Raw genomic sequence first — 19,374 nt, 5'->3', positions numbered from 1 at the left:
ATAAATAAATAAACATTGAAAAAAAAAATTCTTGCTGGGGCACCTGGGTGGCTCAGTTAGCTAAGTGTCCAACTTTGGCTCAGGTCATGATTTCACAGTTCGTAAGTTTGAGCCCCGCATCGGGCTCTGTGCTGACAGCTCAGAGCCTGGAGCCCGCTTCGGATTCTGTGTCCTCCCCGGGCCCCCCCCCGCCCCTCCCCCACTCACGCTCAGTCTCTCTCTCTCAAAAATAAATAACATTAAAAAAATTTAAAAAAAAAGATTTATAAAGACGAAGTTTCATTATAACACAACCTTGCTGTTTATATAATGTCTCTGGCTGCTTTAACATATGACAGCAGAGTTGAATAGTTGTAACAGAGACAAAGGGCCTACGAAGCCTAAAATATTTGCTATCTGGCTCTTTACAAAAACTTTATGGACCCCCTGCTCTAATCTGCTAAGCCTTTTTACTCCAGGACCTTTACATCTAGTCTTCCCTCTATCTGAAACGCTTTCTTCAGATCTTCTCATGGTTCACTCCTTATTGTCCTTCTGGTTTCTGCTTGAATTCATGCTGGACAGCCCTTCCCTGACCACAGTATTTAGAATATGCAACCCTACCCTCTTATTCCAACATCTATGTCTTTACCTTGCTTTCTTTTAATTTGTTTTAAAATTTTGAATGTGTATTTATTTTTGAGAGAGAGAGAGAAAGACAGAGCACGAGCAGGGGAGGGGCAGAGAGAGAGGGAGACACAGAATCAGAAGTAGGCTCCAGGCTCTGAGCTGTCAGCACAGAGCCCCACTTGGGGCTCGAACTCACGAACCGCTGGAGCTGAAGTCCAACACGTAACCGACTGAGCCACCCGGGTGCCCTTGCTCATTTTCCCTCACAGAATGTATCACTTCCAGGGTGCCTGGGTGGCTCAGTCGGTTAAGTGTCTGACGATTGAGCCTGCATCGGGTTCTGTGCTGACAGTGTGGAGCCTGCCTTGGATTCTCCCTCTCCCTCTGCCCCTCCCCTGCTTGCATTCTCTCTCTCGTAAAATAAATAAACATGAAAAAAAAAAAAGAACTATATATCTCATTCCCATCATAGTTTGTATAAGTGATGTTTATGTACCTCCATACCTTCATGGCATTTCCTAACATAACAAGCTGAAGAGTTACATAGGGCTAGAGGGCAAGGATGTTTGACAGTCTTTAGATTTAGGTTTTGTTTTGTTTTTTAAGTTTATTTATTTATTTTGGAGAGAGTGCGAGCGAGCACAAGCGGGGGAGGAACAGAGAGAAAGGGACCCAGAGAGAATCCCAAGCAGGCTCCTCACTGTCAGCGTGGAGCCCAACACAGGGCTCGAACTCACAAACCCATGAGATCATGACCTGAGCCGAAATCAGGAGTCGGTTACTCAACCGCCTGAGCCACCCAGGCGCCCCTAGGTTTAGTTTTCTAACTCCATATTCCTTCTCGATCTCCTCTTGAGCCTAAACTAAAACCCAGTGGGTGAATAATAATGTAGGTTATCTTTTTAACACTGTGATTGGTTTCTCCTAATTGCTTTTGAATTCTGAACCTCTTGATATGTCTACTAGAACAATGTAAAACAAAAGGAAAGAAAGAGGGTTATGGTATAAAGACACCGATCATAGGCCAGCTGTAGCATGCTCTAGTTGTCTAGTTGTGTGACCTAGAAAACTTATCTCTAGATAATAACATCTGCCCCACAAATCAATGTATTTCAATAACGGCAAGTTCCCAATTATTTAATATTTCCTATACGCCCAGTCCCTGGCACAGAGTTCCTAAAACCTTTGTGATTTCCCAGGTGATAAGAACATTACGAGCACCTATTGTTCTAATATTTGTCTTTGACCCTGTCCCTGACACGGAGATCTTAAAACCCTTATAAATTCCTGAGTGGTGAGAGCACTCGGAACATCCTTTGTTCTAAAGAGGTGACTCTTCAGGTTAATGAGTGGATTCCGGATGGGGGCTGGTCACCAGAAAGACCAAGCCATGGTTAAAAGCTTGGAATTTTCACCCCTACCCCCTCACCCTCCAGAGCAGGGCGAGGGGCTAGAAATGGAGTTAATAATTGATCACACCTACGTGAGGAAGCTCCACACAATCCCCATAGTAGGGGGTTCAGAGAGCTTTCGGGCTGGTGAATACATGTCCACTGGGAGGGTGACTCACCCCAATTCCAGGGGGATAGAAACTCCTACGCTCAGGAACCCCCCAGACCTGCCCTATGTATCTTTTCATCTGACTGTTCATCTGTATCCTTTATCATATTCTTTAATAAACTGGTAAACACAAGCGTTTCCCTGACTTCTGTGAGCTGCTCCAGAAAATTAGTCAAACCCAAAGAGGGGGACTTTGGAATTCTGATCTACAGTCAACTGGCCAGAAGTACAGGTATAGGGGCGCCTGGGTGGCTCAGCTGGTTGAGTCGGACTTCAGCTCAGGTCATGATTTCATGGTTCGTGAGTTCGAGTGCCGCGTCGGGCTCTGTGCTGATGGCTCAGAGCCTGGAGCCTGCTTTGGATTCTGTGTCTCCCTCTCTCTCTGCTCCTCCCCTGCTCGCACTCTTGTCTCTCTCTCTCTCTCTCAAAAATAAATAAACATTAAAAAAAAAAAAAGTACAGGTATAACCAGGGCTTGACTGGTTTCTGAAGTGTGTGTGTGTGTGTGTGTGTGTGTGTGTGTGTGTGTGATGGGGAGGTCTAATGGGACTGAGTCCCTAACCTGTAGAATCTGACACTATCTCCAGGTATAGTGTCCGCATTGAATTAAACTGTAGGACAACCAAGTGGTGTCACAGAAAATTGTTTGGTGTGAGGAAAACCTCTACACATGTGACCAGAACTGAAGTGTTTTATGTGAGTAGTAATGAGACCCACAGGAGACAATCATAGTAGGGAAGAACTGGATGTTTCCCTCCATAGCCCAATGCCTTGCCGAGAGCTTAGAACATATGATCTAATTTAACTGTCACAATAATTGGCAAAGAGAGATGTCATGCAAAGAGCTAACTGTAGTGTAGCTAATAGATATGAAATAGGACAAACTTTCAGAGCCATTTATATCTGGCTATGTCAAAATGACCATGTCAAAAGAAAAGTCACTGTTTTTAATGCCAGTAACAACACAAACAACCATCTAAACCTTTGCTTATCCTTATTTACCACCAAAACTTAAGAGACTTTGTCCTTTGATTTCCGTATTGTTGCGAGGTTTTGTGGGCATGTACTTCTTTTAAATTAAAACAACAACCATGATATATGGTATCTTTTTTAATTTTTTTTTAACGTTTATTTATTATTGAGAGACAGAGCACGAGCAGGCGAGGGGCAGTGAGAGGGGGAGACACAGAATCGGAAGCAGGCTCCAGGCTCTGAACTGTCAGCACAGAGCCCGACACGGGGCTTGAGCCCATGAACCGTGAGATCAGGACCTGAGCCAAAGTCGGACGCTAACCAACTGAGCCACCCAGGCGTTCCCGTGATATATGGTATGTTAATAATGACAAGGTCAGCATAAATAGAAGCCCACAATTAACAGAGGTAGACAGTCCTGTGATTTTTGAAATGGAAAACAAAGTAAGGAGTCAAATCTAATTATTAAATTAAATAAATACGTGGCAGGGGGAGCTGGGTAGGGGTCTGGGATGGCAGGGGCACACTGGCTTTGCTCTTGATAGGTATAGAGGTTTTTTAAAAATAATTTAAAAAAAATAATCATTCTAATTTCTGTGTTTCATATCTTGCTCTTACAGAGCTTCCTCTAATGTCTTTCTAAAATAGTCCTAACAGGGACCTCTGGGTGGCTCAGTCGGTTAAGGGTCCAGCTCGACTTTGGCTCAGGTCATGATCTCTCAGTTCGTGGGTTCAAGCCCCCCACTGGGCTCTGTGCTGGTAGCACAGAGCCTGTTTGGGATTCTGTCTCCCTCTCTCTCTGCCCCTCTCCCACTTGCTCTCTCTCTCTCTCTCTCAAAATAAATAAAAATAAACTTAAAAAGATAGTCTTAATAATTGTCATATAAATGCATCATCTTTTAAAATGGGTTGACTGGGGTGCCTGGGTGGCTTAGTCGGTTGAGCGTCCGACTTCGGCTCAGGTCATGATCTCGCGGTCTGTGGGTTCGAGCCCCATGTCGGGCTCTGTGCTGACAGCTCAGAGCCTGGAGCCTGCTTTGGATTCTGTGTCTCCCTCTCTCTCTGCTCCTCCCCCGCTCATGCTCTGTCTCTCTCTTTGTCAAAAATAAATCAACATTAAAAAATAAAATAAAAAAAATAAATAAAATGGGTTGACTTTAAAAATTTTCCAAAATGTTCATCTTTTGGAAAGTATGCTAAGGAAGAGCAATTGCTTCCCCGGGTTTTCTTCCCTCAGCGAGACTATTAAAAAGTTCAGGAGAAAATCTGGCAGGTTGAAATGCCAGCCATGCAAGGTACCAAAGAATTCCCAGAAGCGACCTTATTTAGTCTTTCTAGATGTGATCACATGTGGTAAACCACTCACTTCAGGCAGTATGTAATTTTAGCCACCAAATGATGTCTACCCTACCCCCATCTCATTCCAAAGGGTCAAACGTGACTTAGTACCTTTTTGGGGATTTTTACCGCGATGCTTTGTAACTGACAGGCTTCAGTTACACTCTAGAGCCTGCTCTATAAGAAGAGTTCCTATTATTGTACATTCATATATCATATCAGTCTTCACATCTACACAGCCACAGCTCTTTGCAAGGACATTCCTCTAAGACCGCTTGCGTATAATTTTACCAAGGCCTATTTGCCATTACAGTGCTGAAACGGATATTTTGTCCTTCTAATTGTTCTCGGTGACATCAAAGCACAAAACACCCCAAGTGGCAAATGCTCATTGATTGTTGAGTAGAGAGAATGTGGGAACGGACCAAGTCTATGGGCTGCAATCGTCTCTCCCACCACCACTCGGGTATGTCATACATGATCAAGACAACAAAAGTTTAGGGAGATGATCGGTATTAACATAACCACGACAAAACAGTTGGACACCAATCTGAAATACATTCTCAATACTCACATCCTGTTTGCTGCTCTCCATCTCTCTGCTATACTAAGAATTGACTCTCCCTCCACTTCCTCTTCAAGGTACTGCTTCCTGTAAATTGCAATTGGCTAGTTATTTATTCGCTCTATCGACTTAAAACTCCTTGAGAGCTAAAAGTATGACTTAGCCCGCTGGCCATCGGGCATACCAATAAATAGTTGTGGAAGAAAGTGAAACCTCATGTGATTCTAACGATGTGTTAGATGAACTCCACTCTGGGGTCTTCAAACAAAGCTCTTTCCACTGGTTCGGCAGCCAGTGGGAAGAATTTTATCAAGTTAAGGGTTCCAGGGGAGAGAAAAGGGACAGAGGTGGATGTGGTAAAAATGGAACCTCTACATTTTGAGTCATTGCTCTGTCACCAACCAGCAGTTTCTCCATCAGCAAAATAAGCGGGGGTTAGGTAATCTTGCTGTTACAAAATTCCTTGATTTAACGTGGCTTATTTTGCCATTTAATGTAAAATATTTGAAATGAGCCACCTTTGGCCTAAACTGCTCCAGTGAGCTGCGGTGGAGTCATGTCTGAGTCTGTTCCTTCCTCTCCTGTGGCGGGTGTATACTTGTGGGGATTGGCTGGGATGTTGGAGCACCAGTATTTCCTGAGCTTAGGAGGCAGAGAATTAGGACAGATCATTCCCTTGACTCTCCCACAGCCTTCTTGTGACTTCTCCTTCCCATTTTGCTCTTCAGACTTCTTACCCCAGCCTCTTCTCTCTCCCTTCCCTTTGCTACTTATCTCTTTTGGGGAACGGGGCGCAGGGGAGGAAGTGGGAACAAAACCAGAAACAGAGGAACGCGAACAAAATTCATTCAGGTGATCTCTTCCGGAAAACAAATGGAAGTTCTAAATTTAGTCTATGCATTCCACTGGAACAAAATTATTAAGAGTGTATTGCCAAGGCACCAGGCCTTACTCTCCTTCTCTCACACTTAAGGAATAAAGCACTAAATGAATGGATGACCCATAATTTTCTAAGAAAATTCCAGATTTCACCTACAAAGCTAATCTCATCTGCATAGCAGTTAAACTCCTGGTAGACACCGTTCAAGGTCAACACAGTCCCCTCGGCCTGAATCATTCTTGGAGGCTTCCTCACTTCTTTCTGGTCTCTGGTCAAAAGACACTTCCTTGGAAAAGACTTCCCAGACCCACCCCATCACCTTCCTCTGACTTGACATGCGACCCCTTCTCCCTCGCCCAGGTTAATACACCAGTCCCCTCCCCATTCCTCACTGTGCATTTTCTTCATAAGATTTATCATCGTCTCTCTGTGTTTTCGTGTCTGTCCCTTCATTAGAATATAAGCTCCAGGAGGCCAGGGCCATTGTTCCTACCTGGTTCCCGGTAGGCTTCCTAGCACTTAGAGCAGGGACTGGGACATAATTGGCGCTCAGGAAATAATCAGTATTCTTTCCAATGCTCTGAGACGACTTGCCAGTTTCTGCAGAGCCGCAGGACCCCTTCTCCTTCAGCCCACCCCAACTCTGGGTCACCACCCACCTTCACCTGGTCCCAGCTCGCGGGCCGGTCCTCCCACCTGCGGGCCACGGGAGCAGGGCCACTGGGACAGCGCAGCGCGCCCACCACCCGGACCCGGCAACTGCAGTTGGGCCCTGCGGCTCGGCTCAACCGCCCATCTTCAGGGCCCGCCACGCTTTCCCGCTGGTCCCAGGCCGCCGCGCCCGGGAGTGGCAGCGACGGCGACGGCGCCACCGCGCTTCCGCCGCGCTCGCTGAGCGGCCGTTAGGAGGCCCGCGCTGCTACCAAATGCTAAGGATTCTTTTTGGACGGATCCGTTGATGTGGTAGTAAAACGTGACTCGTTTATCCGGCTCCCTCCAGAAGGAAGACGCATGCTCCCCCCGCCCCCCCCCCGCGGGCGGCGCAGGGGCCCCGCTCCCGAGCCCCAGCCTGGCCCGCCCCAGCCCTGCTTCTCACCTCCGCATCAAACTGACCAGCCCGGGCCTCCGCCGCAAGCCCCATCCCGCGTCTTAGGACGGAGGCAGCAGGGGCGACCCTTTACGGGGAAACGGCGCTGGGCCCCGCCATCCTCAATGTCGCCGTTAAGAGGGTGTTAACATTTCTGCTTTAAGAGATACCCGTTCCCCCTCACCGCCCCCTCGCCCCGGAGATGATGCCCCCAGATATCCCTGCGGGGCGGGCCTGAGTGCTTGCCGAGAAGGCGGGGTTGGGGGGGGGGCGGCAATTCCTGGTAGTTCTTTTGGCCCCATTAGCTGTCTTCTGATGGGAAGTCCAACTGTCTACCTTGCCGCCTCCCAGAAAGGACTCTTCAGAGTTTGGGGCTTAGGAGTAATAAAGGTCGTCCCCTGCTGCCTTTTTCTGGGTGCTCCCCAGGGGAGGGGAGGGGCCAAGAGACAGATACACAAAAGTTTTAGAGACATTATTCTTCCCCGAACCTAACCTGGAATTATTTGGAGCCTCCCCATGGTGGTTTGGCCTTTAGTAAAGAGGCGAGGCAACAGTGACAAGGTGGTTTTTTTGGCTTTGGGTTTTTTTTACAGATCTATACTGCCCTTCTCAAAAGAGACCGTCCTAATGAACAATAAACGCGTGAAAAGTGTGCAGCTGAGTTGGTCCTCAGGGGACCCCAGATTAAAACTGCTTGAGAGACCACTGCACACCCACCAGAAGGGTTAAAATGAAGGTGGAGGAAAAGAGAACAAAGAGGGAATGTCAGTCGTGGGAGGGAGGATGAGGAATCAGGAACTCATACACTGTCCAGGGGAGTATACATTGATCAGTTGGGTGCAATCACTTGGGGAAACTATTTAGCAGTATTTATTAAAACAGAACCTAGGCCTAGCCTATGACCCAACAGTTTCATTGCAAGGTATTTTGACATAAATGCATATACATGTTCACCAAAAAAAAAAACCAGGTACCAAAGTGTTCATCTCAGCAGTGTCCCTAATAGCTTCAAAACTGGGAATAATCCAAACGTCATTGAGAGAAGAATGGATAAGTACATGGTGGTATAGTCACTCAATGAGAGTGTAATAAAGCCCTGAGAGCAAATGTCCTACAGTGGCACACAGCCATATGGATGAGTCTCGCAAAGTTAAGTAAAAGAAATCGGGGTGCAAAGAATGTAGTCAACTGTTGTGTGTATATAAAGGTCAAAAACAGCAAAACTCATCTCTGGTGTCATAAATCTAGATCGTGGTTACCCTTTGGGGGATTTGGACTGGAAGGGCTTTTGGAGTATGTTCTGTCACTTGGTCTGAGTGCTGTTAACTTTATAAAAACAACCATCCAATGAAAAATGTTTCCTTACCTGCTTCACTTGTAGAAGTTTTCAAAGGAGAACAACAACAACAAAAAAGCCTGGGGTGCTTGGGTGGCTCAGTGGGTTGAGCCTCCTGACTTCCAGCTCAGGTCACGATCTCTTGGCTCCTGAATTCGAGACCCACATCGGGCTCGCTGCTGTCAGCACAGAGCTCCCTTTCAATCCTCTGTCCCCTTCTCTCTGCCCCTCCCCCGTTTGCGTGCACACCCCCCCCCCCAAAAATAAAACATTAAAAAAAAATGGCTGCTGCTAAAACACAAAGAACAAAAAAGCCTGACAAATTACTTTGTCCAACTTCTCTGTTCAATTCAACATGCATCCCTTTTATTGTCACTATCTAAAGGCACTAGTAGGCACTGTGGAGTCCGGGAAGGATGTCTGTGCCTTCCAGGAGTTTATAATCTAGGCGGTGCTACAGACATAAAAGTCATTGCTTAGGAATAGTCTTTGATACTATGCTAATTGTTAAGGAAATCCCAAATAATTACTCTGGAAGAAAGTTGGGGGAAAGAATATGCATCTAGGCAGAGTGTCTGAGTTGGAAGGGGTCTTAAGAGCCTTATAATTTCTTGTGGACAGGGGCTAGGGTGATCAAGTGTCCCAGTTATCCCAGGATAGTCCTGGGCAACCTGGGATGGGTGGTCACCCCAACAGGGGCTAGGCCTGATTCATTGTTAAACTTGAAGCTTCTAACACAGTCTGGTGCGTGGAAGATGCACAGTAAGCTCAATGAGTATTAGTTGAAATAAAATGAGGGAAAATAGTAGCAAAAGCACCTAGTCAGGCGATACCAGCTCTTCTCTGAAAGTTAGGGAATTATGGATCAGGTAGGGATTAGGATCAGGTTGAGGAAGGCCTTGAATGCCAAGCTGAATAGTTTGGATTATGTTTTATTGACAGTTGGTAGCTTTTGAACAAAAAGAATGACATGGAAAAAAAAATCTGTGCTTTTCTTTATTAAATCTAGGTCACTGAAGGGGATGAGTTGGCCTTAGTAGAGTCTACAAGCTGAAGTCCAGGGAGAGGGTAATTAGGAGTCCAGAAAAAAGTTGAATAATGGACTTTTAGAACTGTAAGGGAACTAAGGGTTCCATTAGTCTAATGCTTTTTTAATTTTTTAATTAACAATTTTTTCCTAGAATATGTTCCTTTTAGAAACTGCTCCTTCCACATCTTTTCTAAGTCTTTTTTTTTTTAACTTAAAAAAAAAAAAGGTTTATTTATTTTGAGGGGGAAGGGGCAGAGCGAGGGAGAGAGAGAGAATCCCAAGCAGGCTCTGTGCTGACAGCACAGAGCCCAGCTCCAGACTCCTCATGAAATGTGAGATCATGACCTGAGCCAAAATCAAGAGTTGGAGGCTTAACTAACTGAGCCACCCAGACGCCCTAAGGTTGTTCGGTAAGTCTTGGAACAGACTGGACGAGAAGCTAAGTTTCTTCTCTGCACTGGCAGTGACCTTATACTACTTCAGTGGCTTCGCAGCTCTGTCACACTGAAACAAGATGTTTCTTGAGAAAGGAAGGAACGAGGTAGTATTTCTTTTTTGGGGAAGTGAAATTTATCCAGTTCTTAAATTCTGAGAGTATAGCCTTCCCGTCTTTTTTGTATTAAAAATGTAAATTCTCAGGGGCCTGGCTGGCTCTGTTGGTTAGGCGACTGATTTCAGCTCAGGGCATGATTTTCGAGGCTCATGAGTTCGAGCCCTGCGTCAGGCTCTGTGCTGACAGCTCAGAGCCGGGAGCCTACTTAGGACTCTGTGTCTCCCTCTGTTTCTGACCCTCCCCCACTCACATTCTGTCTCTCTTTCATTTCATAAAAAAAAAAAAAAAAAAAAAAAAAAAAAAAAAAAAATTAAAGATGTTAATTCTCTTGTGAAATGATGGTTATGGTAGAAGATAGTTGGTAATGTTTTTTTTATTTTTTTATTTTTTTATTTTTGGGAGAGACAGAGAGACAGAGAGAGAGAGAGAGAGAGAAAGCAAGGGAGGAGCAGAGAGAGAGGGAGACACAGAATCCAAAGCAGGCTCCAGGCTCTAAGCTGCCAGCACAGAGCCCGACATGGGTCTCGAACCCACGAACCGTGAGATCATGACCTGAGCCAAAGTCGGACGCTCAACGGACTGAGCCACCCAGGCACCCTGGTAATGTCTTTATGTCACTATATCAAAAGTTCTCTGTTCCCCATTATATCCCGATTGGTTTATAAAATAAAAAAGTGTGAAACATACTTTGCTTCCTTCTTTTGCTGGTTCTGGCTCAGAGTCCTTTCATTCTACTTATTTATTACCAAGCATGTTCTTTTTTTTTTTTTCCTTCACAGTTTTTTATTTGAGTAATCTCTACACCCAATGTAAGGCTCAAACTCACGACACCGAGACCAAGAATGGCATGCTCCCCTGACTGAGCCAGCTAGGTGCCCATTACCAAGAACATTTTTAAAATGTAAAGGGGTGCCTGGGTGGCTCATTTGTTTGAGTGTCGGACTCTTGAGATTGGCTCAGGTTAATGATCCCAGGGTTGGAGGATGAAGCGGAGTGGAGCCCTGCATGAAGCCCGACCAGGGAGGAGCCCCTCCTGGAGCCTGCTGAAGATTCTCTCTTTCTCCCTCTGCCCCCTCCCTATCTCATGCTCTCTCTCTCTCTTTTTTTATTGTTAAGTTTATTCTTGAGAAAGAGAGAGAGGGAGAGAATGGGGGAGGGGCAGAGAAAGAGGGAGACAGAGAGTCTGAAGCAGGCTCCCCAAGCCCAATGTGGGGCTCGAACCCACGGAATTGTGAGTTCGTGACCTGAACCGGAGTCAGGCGCTCCGCTGACTGAGCCACCCAGGCGCCCCCTGTGCTCTAAAATTAAAAAAAAAAAAAATTTTTTTAATGCAGGTACATGTATACTTGTGATAGGTATGGCTGACACCCATTCTCTCTCTTTATATCTTTCCCTGTACCTACAGAGGCTGGAAAACCAAAACCTCAATTTCCTAGATTTCCTTGCAGCTAGGGTTCTAGTTGTTAAGTTTTGATCTATCAATAATTGGCACATCCAAGAGACTTGAAAAGTGGAAGTGAGGCAGGGGCCATCTTCTGGCTGCTTTGGTTGTTGCTACTGGCCAGCATGGTCATGGGATGTAGGGTTTTTCTGCAGCAGTGTTCCAGTATCCACTTACAAGCTTCATGGTCCCTAAAGGCTGCTGAGGCAGTGTGAGCAACAGTAGCTTCCTGACTACTGGATCATAACCAAGGCACTATGTTCTTGAACTCAATAGTTTCAGCAACGGTCTTGATTCCTCCCCTTTCTGAAGGTTCCCTGCTGAGTGAATTTAGTAGTCTTGTTTTTGTTTTGGCTTTTAAGTTTATTTACTTTGAAGGGAGGGGGTGGGAGGAGCAGAGAGAGAGAGAATCCTGGTGTGGGGCTCCAACCCACTAACCGTGAGATCACGACCTGAGCCAAAATCAAGAGTCAGACACTTAACCCACTGAGCCACCCAGGCACCCCAGTAGTCTTGTTTTTGAAGCCATTTCTGGGATGCGGCAGAGGCCCTGCTCCTTTTAGGTCCTTCCAACAATTTTGTAAGTACCCACGTTCCTGTATTAAGACCTTTTCTGCCTAAAATAAAGTGGTTTCTGTTTATTGTAGCCAACCCTGACAGATAGAACATCTAAGCAATAGTAAGTACTTTGTCCCACCTACACCTCTGCCTTCCCTTTTCCTCTTCTTTCCATAAATTCCAAGTGCAGCATAACCTGGTGCTTGCCTTCTTGGTCTTTTGGAGCTTTGTAGCCATTCCTTGGACCTCCATGGAAAGAAACAAGATTACTGTGTTTCTCAAGGCAGGTGGTTGGAGAGGTGGGCGCAGTTAGGCTCCAGAAGGTTAAAGATTTTCCTAGGGCCTAAGATTCTATCTGACTCAGTGTCTTATATTCTCACCAATCAAGATGTCACTGGTTTATCTTTACGTGCTAGAGGGCTTGGATCTTTGATCAGGAACAATGCAAGTTTCTTTCTTTTTCTTTCTTTTCTTTCTTTCTTTCTTTCTTTCTTTCTTTCTTTCTTTCTTTCTTTCTTTATCTTTCCTTAGACTTGATGCTAGGCTCTATTTTCCCTCAGAGACAATTTCTGCTTTGATTTATTGCACATCATCAAAAGGAAAGTGACAGACAGTGCTTAACTGTATGAATTATTAACCCCAAAGTAATTTTGTATGTTTCCACATAATTCATGTAACATTACTAGGGGAAAAAATGCACTTCTATCTCATAAATATAATTCTTTAAAAAAAATTTTTTTTAACGTTTATTTATTTTGACAGAGAGAGAGAGAGAGAGAGAGAAAGAGATAGAGCATGAGCAGGGGAGGGGCAGAGAGAGGGAGACACAGAATCCGAAGCAGGCTCCAGGCTCTGAGCTGTCAGCACAGAGCCCCACGCGGGGCCGGAACTCACAGACTGAGAGATCATGACCTGAGCGGAAGTCGGATGCTCAACCGACTGAGCCACCCAGAGCACAGTTTTTAGATCATGTTAAAGCATTGATGAAATCTTGCTATTAACTTGCTGGAAAGCAAGCAATTCCATAATCTCTAGTATAGATGTTTATCTCTCAACACTCTCAAAGACTTAAGTTCTTCCTACCCTCGATTTTTTCAGATTTTTCCATTCATTGGATGTAGAAGACATCTTTTTACTAATTCCATCTATCTTTTCAATTTTTCTAGAAATGCAGGTTAAGGGGAAATCTGCTTGCAAAATTTAAAGTCCTCAGGGTATTAAGGGGAAAATGGTAGTGTTTTCACAGGTAGGTAGCTTCCCAGGTAGGTCTAGGAAGCAGATCTAGCTTTCATTTTATGGCTGGATTAACCAAGGTGGTAGGTGTGAAACATTTCTTCAGGATCATAAAATTGACATAAATACTTAGTCTTATTCTTGTTTGGTTTAGATCACCTGCCAGTACCTGACGCTACTAGGCATCAGAGACAGAATGATGAATACCCAAGCTTTCTTTTTTGACTAATGCTTTTCCTTCAGACAAATCGTTTCAGTTCTCTTCACCTCTGCCCACTCTCTTCAATTATTTTATGAATGCTTTCTTTAGGAACCCACCTGCTTGGATACTGTGGTCCAGGGTCCGTCCTTAGCTTTCTCTATTAAAGCCTCAGTTTCCCTAGCCTTCCCTTCAGGCAAGGTTAAACCCCATGCTTTTCCTTTCCTCTGTCTCATTCTTGTAGGTAATGTAAGTAAATGGGAAGCCTGGGACCAAAGGCTCCTAAGAATGTAATTATCATGTGTATTCCAGAAAGCCAGGGTACGCGCTGACTTCTTCGAGTAAACAGGAAATTATCGATCCTATGCAGGAAATGACCTTGTTTGAGGGCAACGAAGGTGCCGCGGATTTCCCTCTTTCCTTCAGTTCCCTTCTAAACTCATTTCCGGGTTTCAATCAATTTGGTCCTTCAGTACCATAACAGAGTCCAGCTCGCTCTTCTCAGTCCCACCCCAGACATCGTCCCTGAGAGGATGGCCAATAAGCCCTTCACTGTAGTGGACATTTGTATGCCTTGTTTTTACCTCACTGCAAATCTCCACCAATCAGTAGTTGCGGTAGGCTGTACCAAAATAATCTTCACTTCCTCCCCCAATAGCCACCCCCTCGCTTGCGTCATCCTGATGGATTATTTCTGCAGCCAATCAACAAGCAAGCTTGGGCCCAGCCTACCTTAAACTCAATCAATTAAAACGAAGACGAGGAATTGGGGCGGAGAATGGAAAACTTGCCCCCTCTTTTGGAAATGGCTTGGAGGGGCGCGTCCGGATTTCGTGAATTTACAATTTTCCACTAACAATCACCGCATACTGTATACCTCACACGCCTCAGTTCTGTTGTCTTCGACCCCACCCCAAGATGAGCCCCACCCCTCACATATTCCTCCCCCACCCCCGCCAATTTCAGCCGGACACGCCCCCATCCTGAAGCCTCCGGAAAAGAACCAAACCCAATGGCCGGTGCTTTACACGTTCCTCCCGTGCGCCTAGAGTAGGGGAAGGAGAGACCCTGCGGCCTCGGGCGCCAATCTTTCCATTCAGTGCGTCTTTCCTCCCTTCCCCACGTTCCCGGGTCGGAGCTGACACGGGAGTGGGAGGAGCTGAGTGCCCGCTTGGCTGGGGGAGAGGCCAAAGCTTCTTAAGGTGGAACAGAGCTGTTGGGAGGCTGGGCCTCAAAACCACTGGGATGTGACGTCCTCCTGCCTTCCAACCTCGCTTCCTACAGTTTTTCATCCCGTAACCGTAGTTCTACCCTTGGTTTTAGGGAGAATAAACAGGTTAATAGACGTCATAAAGTTAGCATAGGAAACTTAAGATAATAAACAGTTATGTATGTGAAGGAAACATAACATGGAGAGAATTTAATCCCCTCTGCTGTGTTCTATTCTGTGCTCCCGACATTACCCTTTCAAGTAGCAGCTAGAATTTTTCTGATGTGCAAACGTGAGCGCAAATTTCGTCTGTAAATATTTCTAAATTAATCGTTTGTATGTTCCTGTATTCCCTACCCACTAGATCTGACTTCAGCCATGAAAGGAAGCAAGAATCCTGTGCTTAGTGGCTTGTGGGTTACTTCCTACACCTTTTACCAGCAGGTCCCCTGGAAAACTGGAAGAGTGTAGGCGGTGTATGACACAGCCTTGCAGTCTGGCTCTGGTTCACTCTTCTCGGTTGTAAAATAGGGATAATAATAAAAAACATAGTGTAAATGAAAACGTTGTAATCTGAAAAGTGTAAGCAAACATTAGATAATACAGTATTATAAATACAAAGCATATAATTATAGGACATATTTACATAATCCTTGCTATCTTGCATTTTTTAAACAGTATTTAAAAAAAAATTTTTTTTAAGTAAACTCTCCCCCCAATATGGGGCTGGAACTCAGTACCCCAAGATCAAGAGTCCCATGCTCCAGGGACTGAGCCAACCAGGCTCCTCTTAAAAAATTTTTCGGGAAGTGGCACTTGGGTGGCTCAATCCCTTAAGCATTTAGCATCAGACTCTTGTTTTCTGCTCAGGTCATGATCTCCTGGTTTCTTGAGTTGGAGTCCTGCATCCAGCTCTGCTCTGACAGGGTGGAGACTGCTTGGGATTCTCTCTCTCCCTCTTTCTCTGCCCCTCCCCCACTGGCACTGTTTGTGTCTCTCTCAAAATAAATAAACTTAATCTTTTGGAAAATTTCAAACACATACAAATGTACAAAGGATAGTATTTATTTGTTTATTATTTATTTAATATTTTATTTTTAAGTATCTCTAGACCCAACATGGATTTGGAAGTCACAACTCTGATTTCAAGATTCCCCCAGCCAGGTGCCTTGAGAATAGTATTATTTATTTTTTTTAAAACCATATTGGAGTGGTCTGGCTGGCTGAGTTGGTGGAGCATGTGACTCTTGATCTAGGGTTGTGGGCTTGAGCCCTATGTTTGGTGTGGAAATTATTTAAAATACAATTAAAAAAAATAAATAATTTAAAAAACCTGTTGTAATAAGCAACGCTTGGTCAATCTTTTATCATTTGTACCTCTCTCACCTGATTATTTTGAAGGAAATTTCAGGCATTTCATGATTAAATACTGCAGTATGCATTTTTAAAAGATAAAAATCCTTGGGGCGCCTGGGTGGCTCAGTCGGTTAAGCTTCCGACTTTGGCTCAGGTCATGATCTCATGGTCCATGAGTTTGAGCCCCGCATCGGGCTCTGTGCTGACAGCTCAGAGCCTGGAGCCTGCTTCAGATTCTGTGTCTCCCTCTCTCTCTGACCCTCCCCCGTTCATGCTCTGTCTCTCTCTGTCTCAAAAATAAATAAAACATTAAAACAAAAAAACTGAAAAGATAAAAATCCTTAAATAAAAACACAGTATCATTAACACATCTAATACAACAATAACTCTTTGATATCATCAGAGTCAAGATTGAAATTTTACCAGTTACTTCATAATATTTTTTCCAGTTGCTTTGTTCAAATCAGGATCCCCCCAAATGCCCATATATTGTATTTGGTGGATATGTCTCTTTATCCGTATACATTGCATTTAGTTGTTATGATTTTTAAGTCTCTTTCAATCTTCAGGTTCTTCTTCCCTCATGCACTTAACTAAGTCATAGTTTTTCCACAACACTGTGAAATAGGTATGAATATTATCCCCATTTTACTGATGAGGAAACCGAACAGTTAAGTGATTTAAGTTCTCACAGTTATTGAGAACCAAAGCTGGGATTTGGATACACAAATCTTATTATCCACTCTGTTTCATATAATACTTAGATATTTAATAAATGCTTCCAAAACAGTATTGTGACATATTAGTCACCAGTATGATGAAATGTTTTGCTCAAGGTAGACTAACATTTATGCATTATGTAGCATGTGCTATTTTAGAAAAGGGTGGATCCTTATATTTTGGTTTCTTGCACGTTTTAGTGGCTATATATATATATATATGTAATTTTTGTTTTTTAGTGAGCTCTACACCCAATGTGGGGCTCAAACCCACCACCTCAAGATCAAGAGTCACATGCTCTACTGCCTGAGCCCGCCAAGTGCCCCTCGGTGACTATATTTTTATTTGCTCCATATCACCCTCCTTAATGCAAAGTATACAAAGAATGAATGCAAGTGCTTCCTCTGTCTTAGGGTAAAATCAAAACAAACACAAGGTTATTTATCAGTTTCTTTTTCTTTTAATTTAAAAATTACATAAGCAAAAACCATACAAACGCTAATTATAGATATAGTAGAAAATGATGTAAACGAAATAATCTTCAAGCTCACATCTTTGGTGTATATCCACCTGAATGTGCACGTGGGCGTGTGCATACTCAAATATACGCATACACATAAGTATATGTTTTAAAGAGCAATTATATAACTGTATTATACAAACTTTCTAAACATGATTTTCTCACTGGATTATATTCAGATCTATGAAAATAATTTGTTCTTTAGGGGCGCCTGGGTGGCTCAGTCGGTTAAGCGTCCGACTTCTGCTCAGGTCATGATCTCACGGTCCGTGAGTTTGAGCCCCGCGTGGGGCTCTGGGCTGATGGCTCAGAGCCTGGAGCCTGCTTCCGATTCTGTGTCTCCCTCTCTCTCTGCCCCTCTCTCGTTCATGCTCTGTCTCTCTCTGTCCCAAAAATAAATAAACGTTAAAAAAAATTAAAAAAATTGGTTCTTTAAAATAATACACACCTATTGCAAAATATCTAAATGGTAAAGAAGAAATAAAAAGAAAATCAACTCCTCGCTAATCCTGCCTTCCAGAGTTAAACGTAATTACTCTTTTAAAAGGTAAATAGTATTCTATTATACAGATGCACCATTATTTATTTAACAGTTACCCTATTATGGTTATTTAAGCAAATTTTCTCATTTTATACAGTTGCAAATAATGCTGCAGCAAATATCTTGTATATATCAAATAATTTCTTGAGCTTTTTTCTAAATTTCCAGGAAAAGAGTCTAATCCTTCCCTGGCTTTCCCATTTTTTAGTACTTCTACCTTTCTGCCCCTGCCCCCCAAATTCCACACACATAGAAAATGTTGTGGAATACATAGAAATGGTTGATAAATAAAACATAACAAAACATCCAAAACATAGCAAGAAGCATTTGGTGCCAAATTATCTGTGTGTGGGAGAATGAGTTAATGTTTCAAAGAGGGGGAAAATACAGCTTTAAATCTGGATAGTGGAAGGGTGGGGAGAAAGAAAAGGCTCAACTGGACTCCACTTCCTTTAAGTTTAAGGATTTTTTTTCTTTGTAAAATATATGCATTTGGTGAAAAATATATGTATGTGTGTTCACACACACACACACACACACACACACAAATATATGCAGAAAGGAATCCCAACCTTTCTGCTTTCTATTTACACAGAGGAAATGCCACTATTTTCTGTTTTGAGTGTAGTTGACACACAATGTTAACATTAGTTTCAGGTGTACAACACAGTGATTGGACAAGTTTATCCATTGATCCATTGTAATGAACAATGCTATGTTCATTACAAGCGTACCTACCATCTGTCCTCATACATTGCTGTTTCGATAAGTTTAAGGACGGTTTTTAATTCTGACAGTTCAAAGCAATGAAACAGAAGTTAAGAGTTGGGTCTTGGGAGTGCCTGAGTGGGTCAGTTGGTTAGGCTTGATTTCCGCTCAGGTGATGATCTTATGGTTTGTGAGATCAAGTCCCATGTTGGGCTCTGTACTGGCAGCACGGAGCCTGCTAGGGATTCTCTCTCTCCCTCCCTCTCTACCCCTCCTCTGCTCACGCTCTAAGTAAAAAATAAACTTAAAAAAAAAAAAAAAGAGTTGGGTCTTTGGAATCACTTGGATTGTTAGTCTAAGTCTCACTTTGCTAGTTACTAATCATGTAAACTTAGACATCGTCAATATCGCTAAGTCATAGTTTTCTCATCTACAAAATAGGTATTGTAATAGTAGTACCTTGTGGGATTGTTAGAAGAATGAAACGTGACAACACATGCAGAGTGCTTAGCTCAGTGCCTGGCACATAGTAAATACAACGTAATTTTATATAGGTATAATTTAGATAAAGTCTGATACATTTAGCCAGACGATAAGACTTTATTATGTAAAGGCAAAATGATGTCATCAAGCTACAATCTTGAATATGCAGTCTTTTTCTGAGCAATTCAAATATTTCATGGAGGGGCGCCTGGGTGGCTCAGTCGGTTAAGCGGCCGACTTCGGCTCAGGTCATGATCTCGCGGTCAGTGAGTTCAAGCCCCGCATCGGGCTCTGTGCTGACAGCTCGTTCAAGCCCCGCATCGGGCTCTGTGCTGACAGCTCGGAGCCTGGAGCCTGTTTGAGATTCTGTGTCTCCCTCTCTCTGACCCTCCCCCATTCATGCTCTGTCTCTCTCTGTCTCAAAAATAAATAAATGTTTAAAAAAACAAACAAACAAATATTTCATGGAAAATAT

General features: G+C 43.7%; 1 protein-coding gene across 6 annotated transcripts in view; it reads right to left on the bottom strand.

Moving 5' to 3' along the window:
• The window catches only part of SLC2A3 (solute carrier family 2 member 3), an 89,063-nt gene extending 81,964 nt beyond the window's left edge, over nucleotides 1-7,099 (bottom strand). Inside the window, exons 1-2 of one of the 6 annotated variants that reach the window (XM_042945729.1) lie at nucleotides 7,021-7,099; nucleotides 5,054-5,131 (exon numbers count right to left, since the gene is read on the bottom strand). In XM_042945729.1, coding sequence (XP_042801663.1) covers nucleotides 5,054-5,074 — 21 coding nt within the window. In that variant the 5' untranslated portion in view covers nucleotides 5,075-5,131; nucleotides 7,021-7,099. Of the gene's footprint in view, nucleotides 1-5,053; nucleotides 5,132-6,417; nucleotides 6,527-6,583; nucleotides 6,838-7,020 lie in introns of those variants that run through there. The other 5 variants (XM_042945726.1, XM_042945727.1, XM_042945728.1 and 2 more) reach the window with 5 other exon arrangements.
• Between the last annotated feature and the right edge of the window lie 12,275 nt (nucleotides 7,100-19,374).

The sequence above is a fragment of the Panthera leo genome, chromosome B4 (genome assembly GCF_018350215.1).
Source record: "Panthera leo isolate Ple1 chromosome B4, P.leo_Ple1_pat1.1, whole genome shotgun sequence".
Lineage (NCBI taxonomy): Eukaryota > Metazoa > Chordata > Mammalia > Carnivora > Felidae > Panthera > Panthera leo.
Note: the sequence above shows the minus strand (reverse complement) of the source record. Positions and strands in the feature narration are given on the sequence as shown.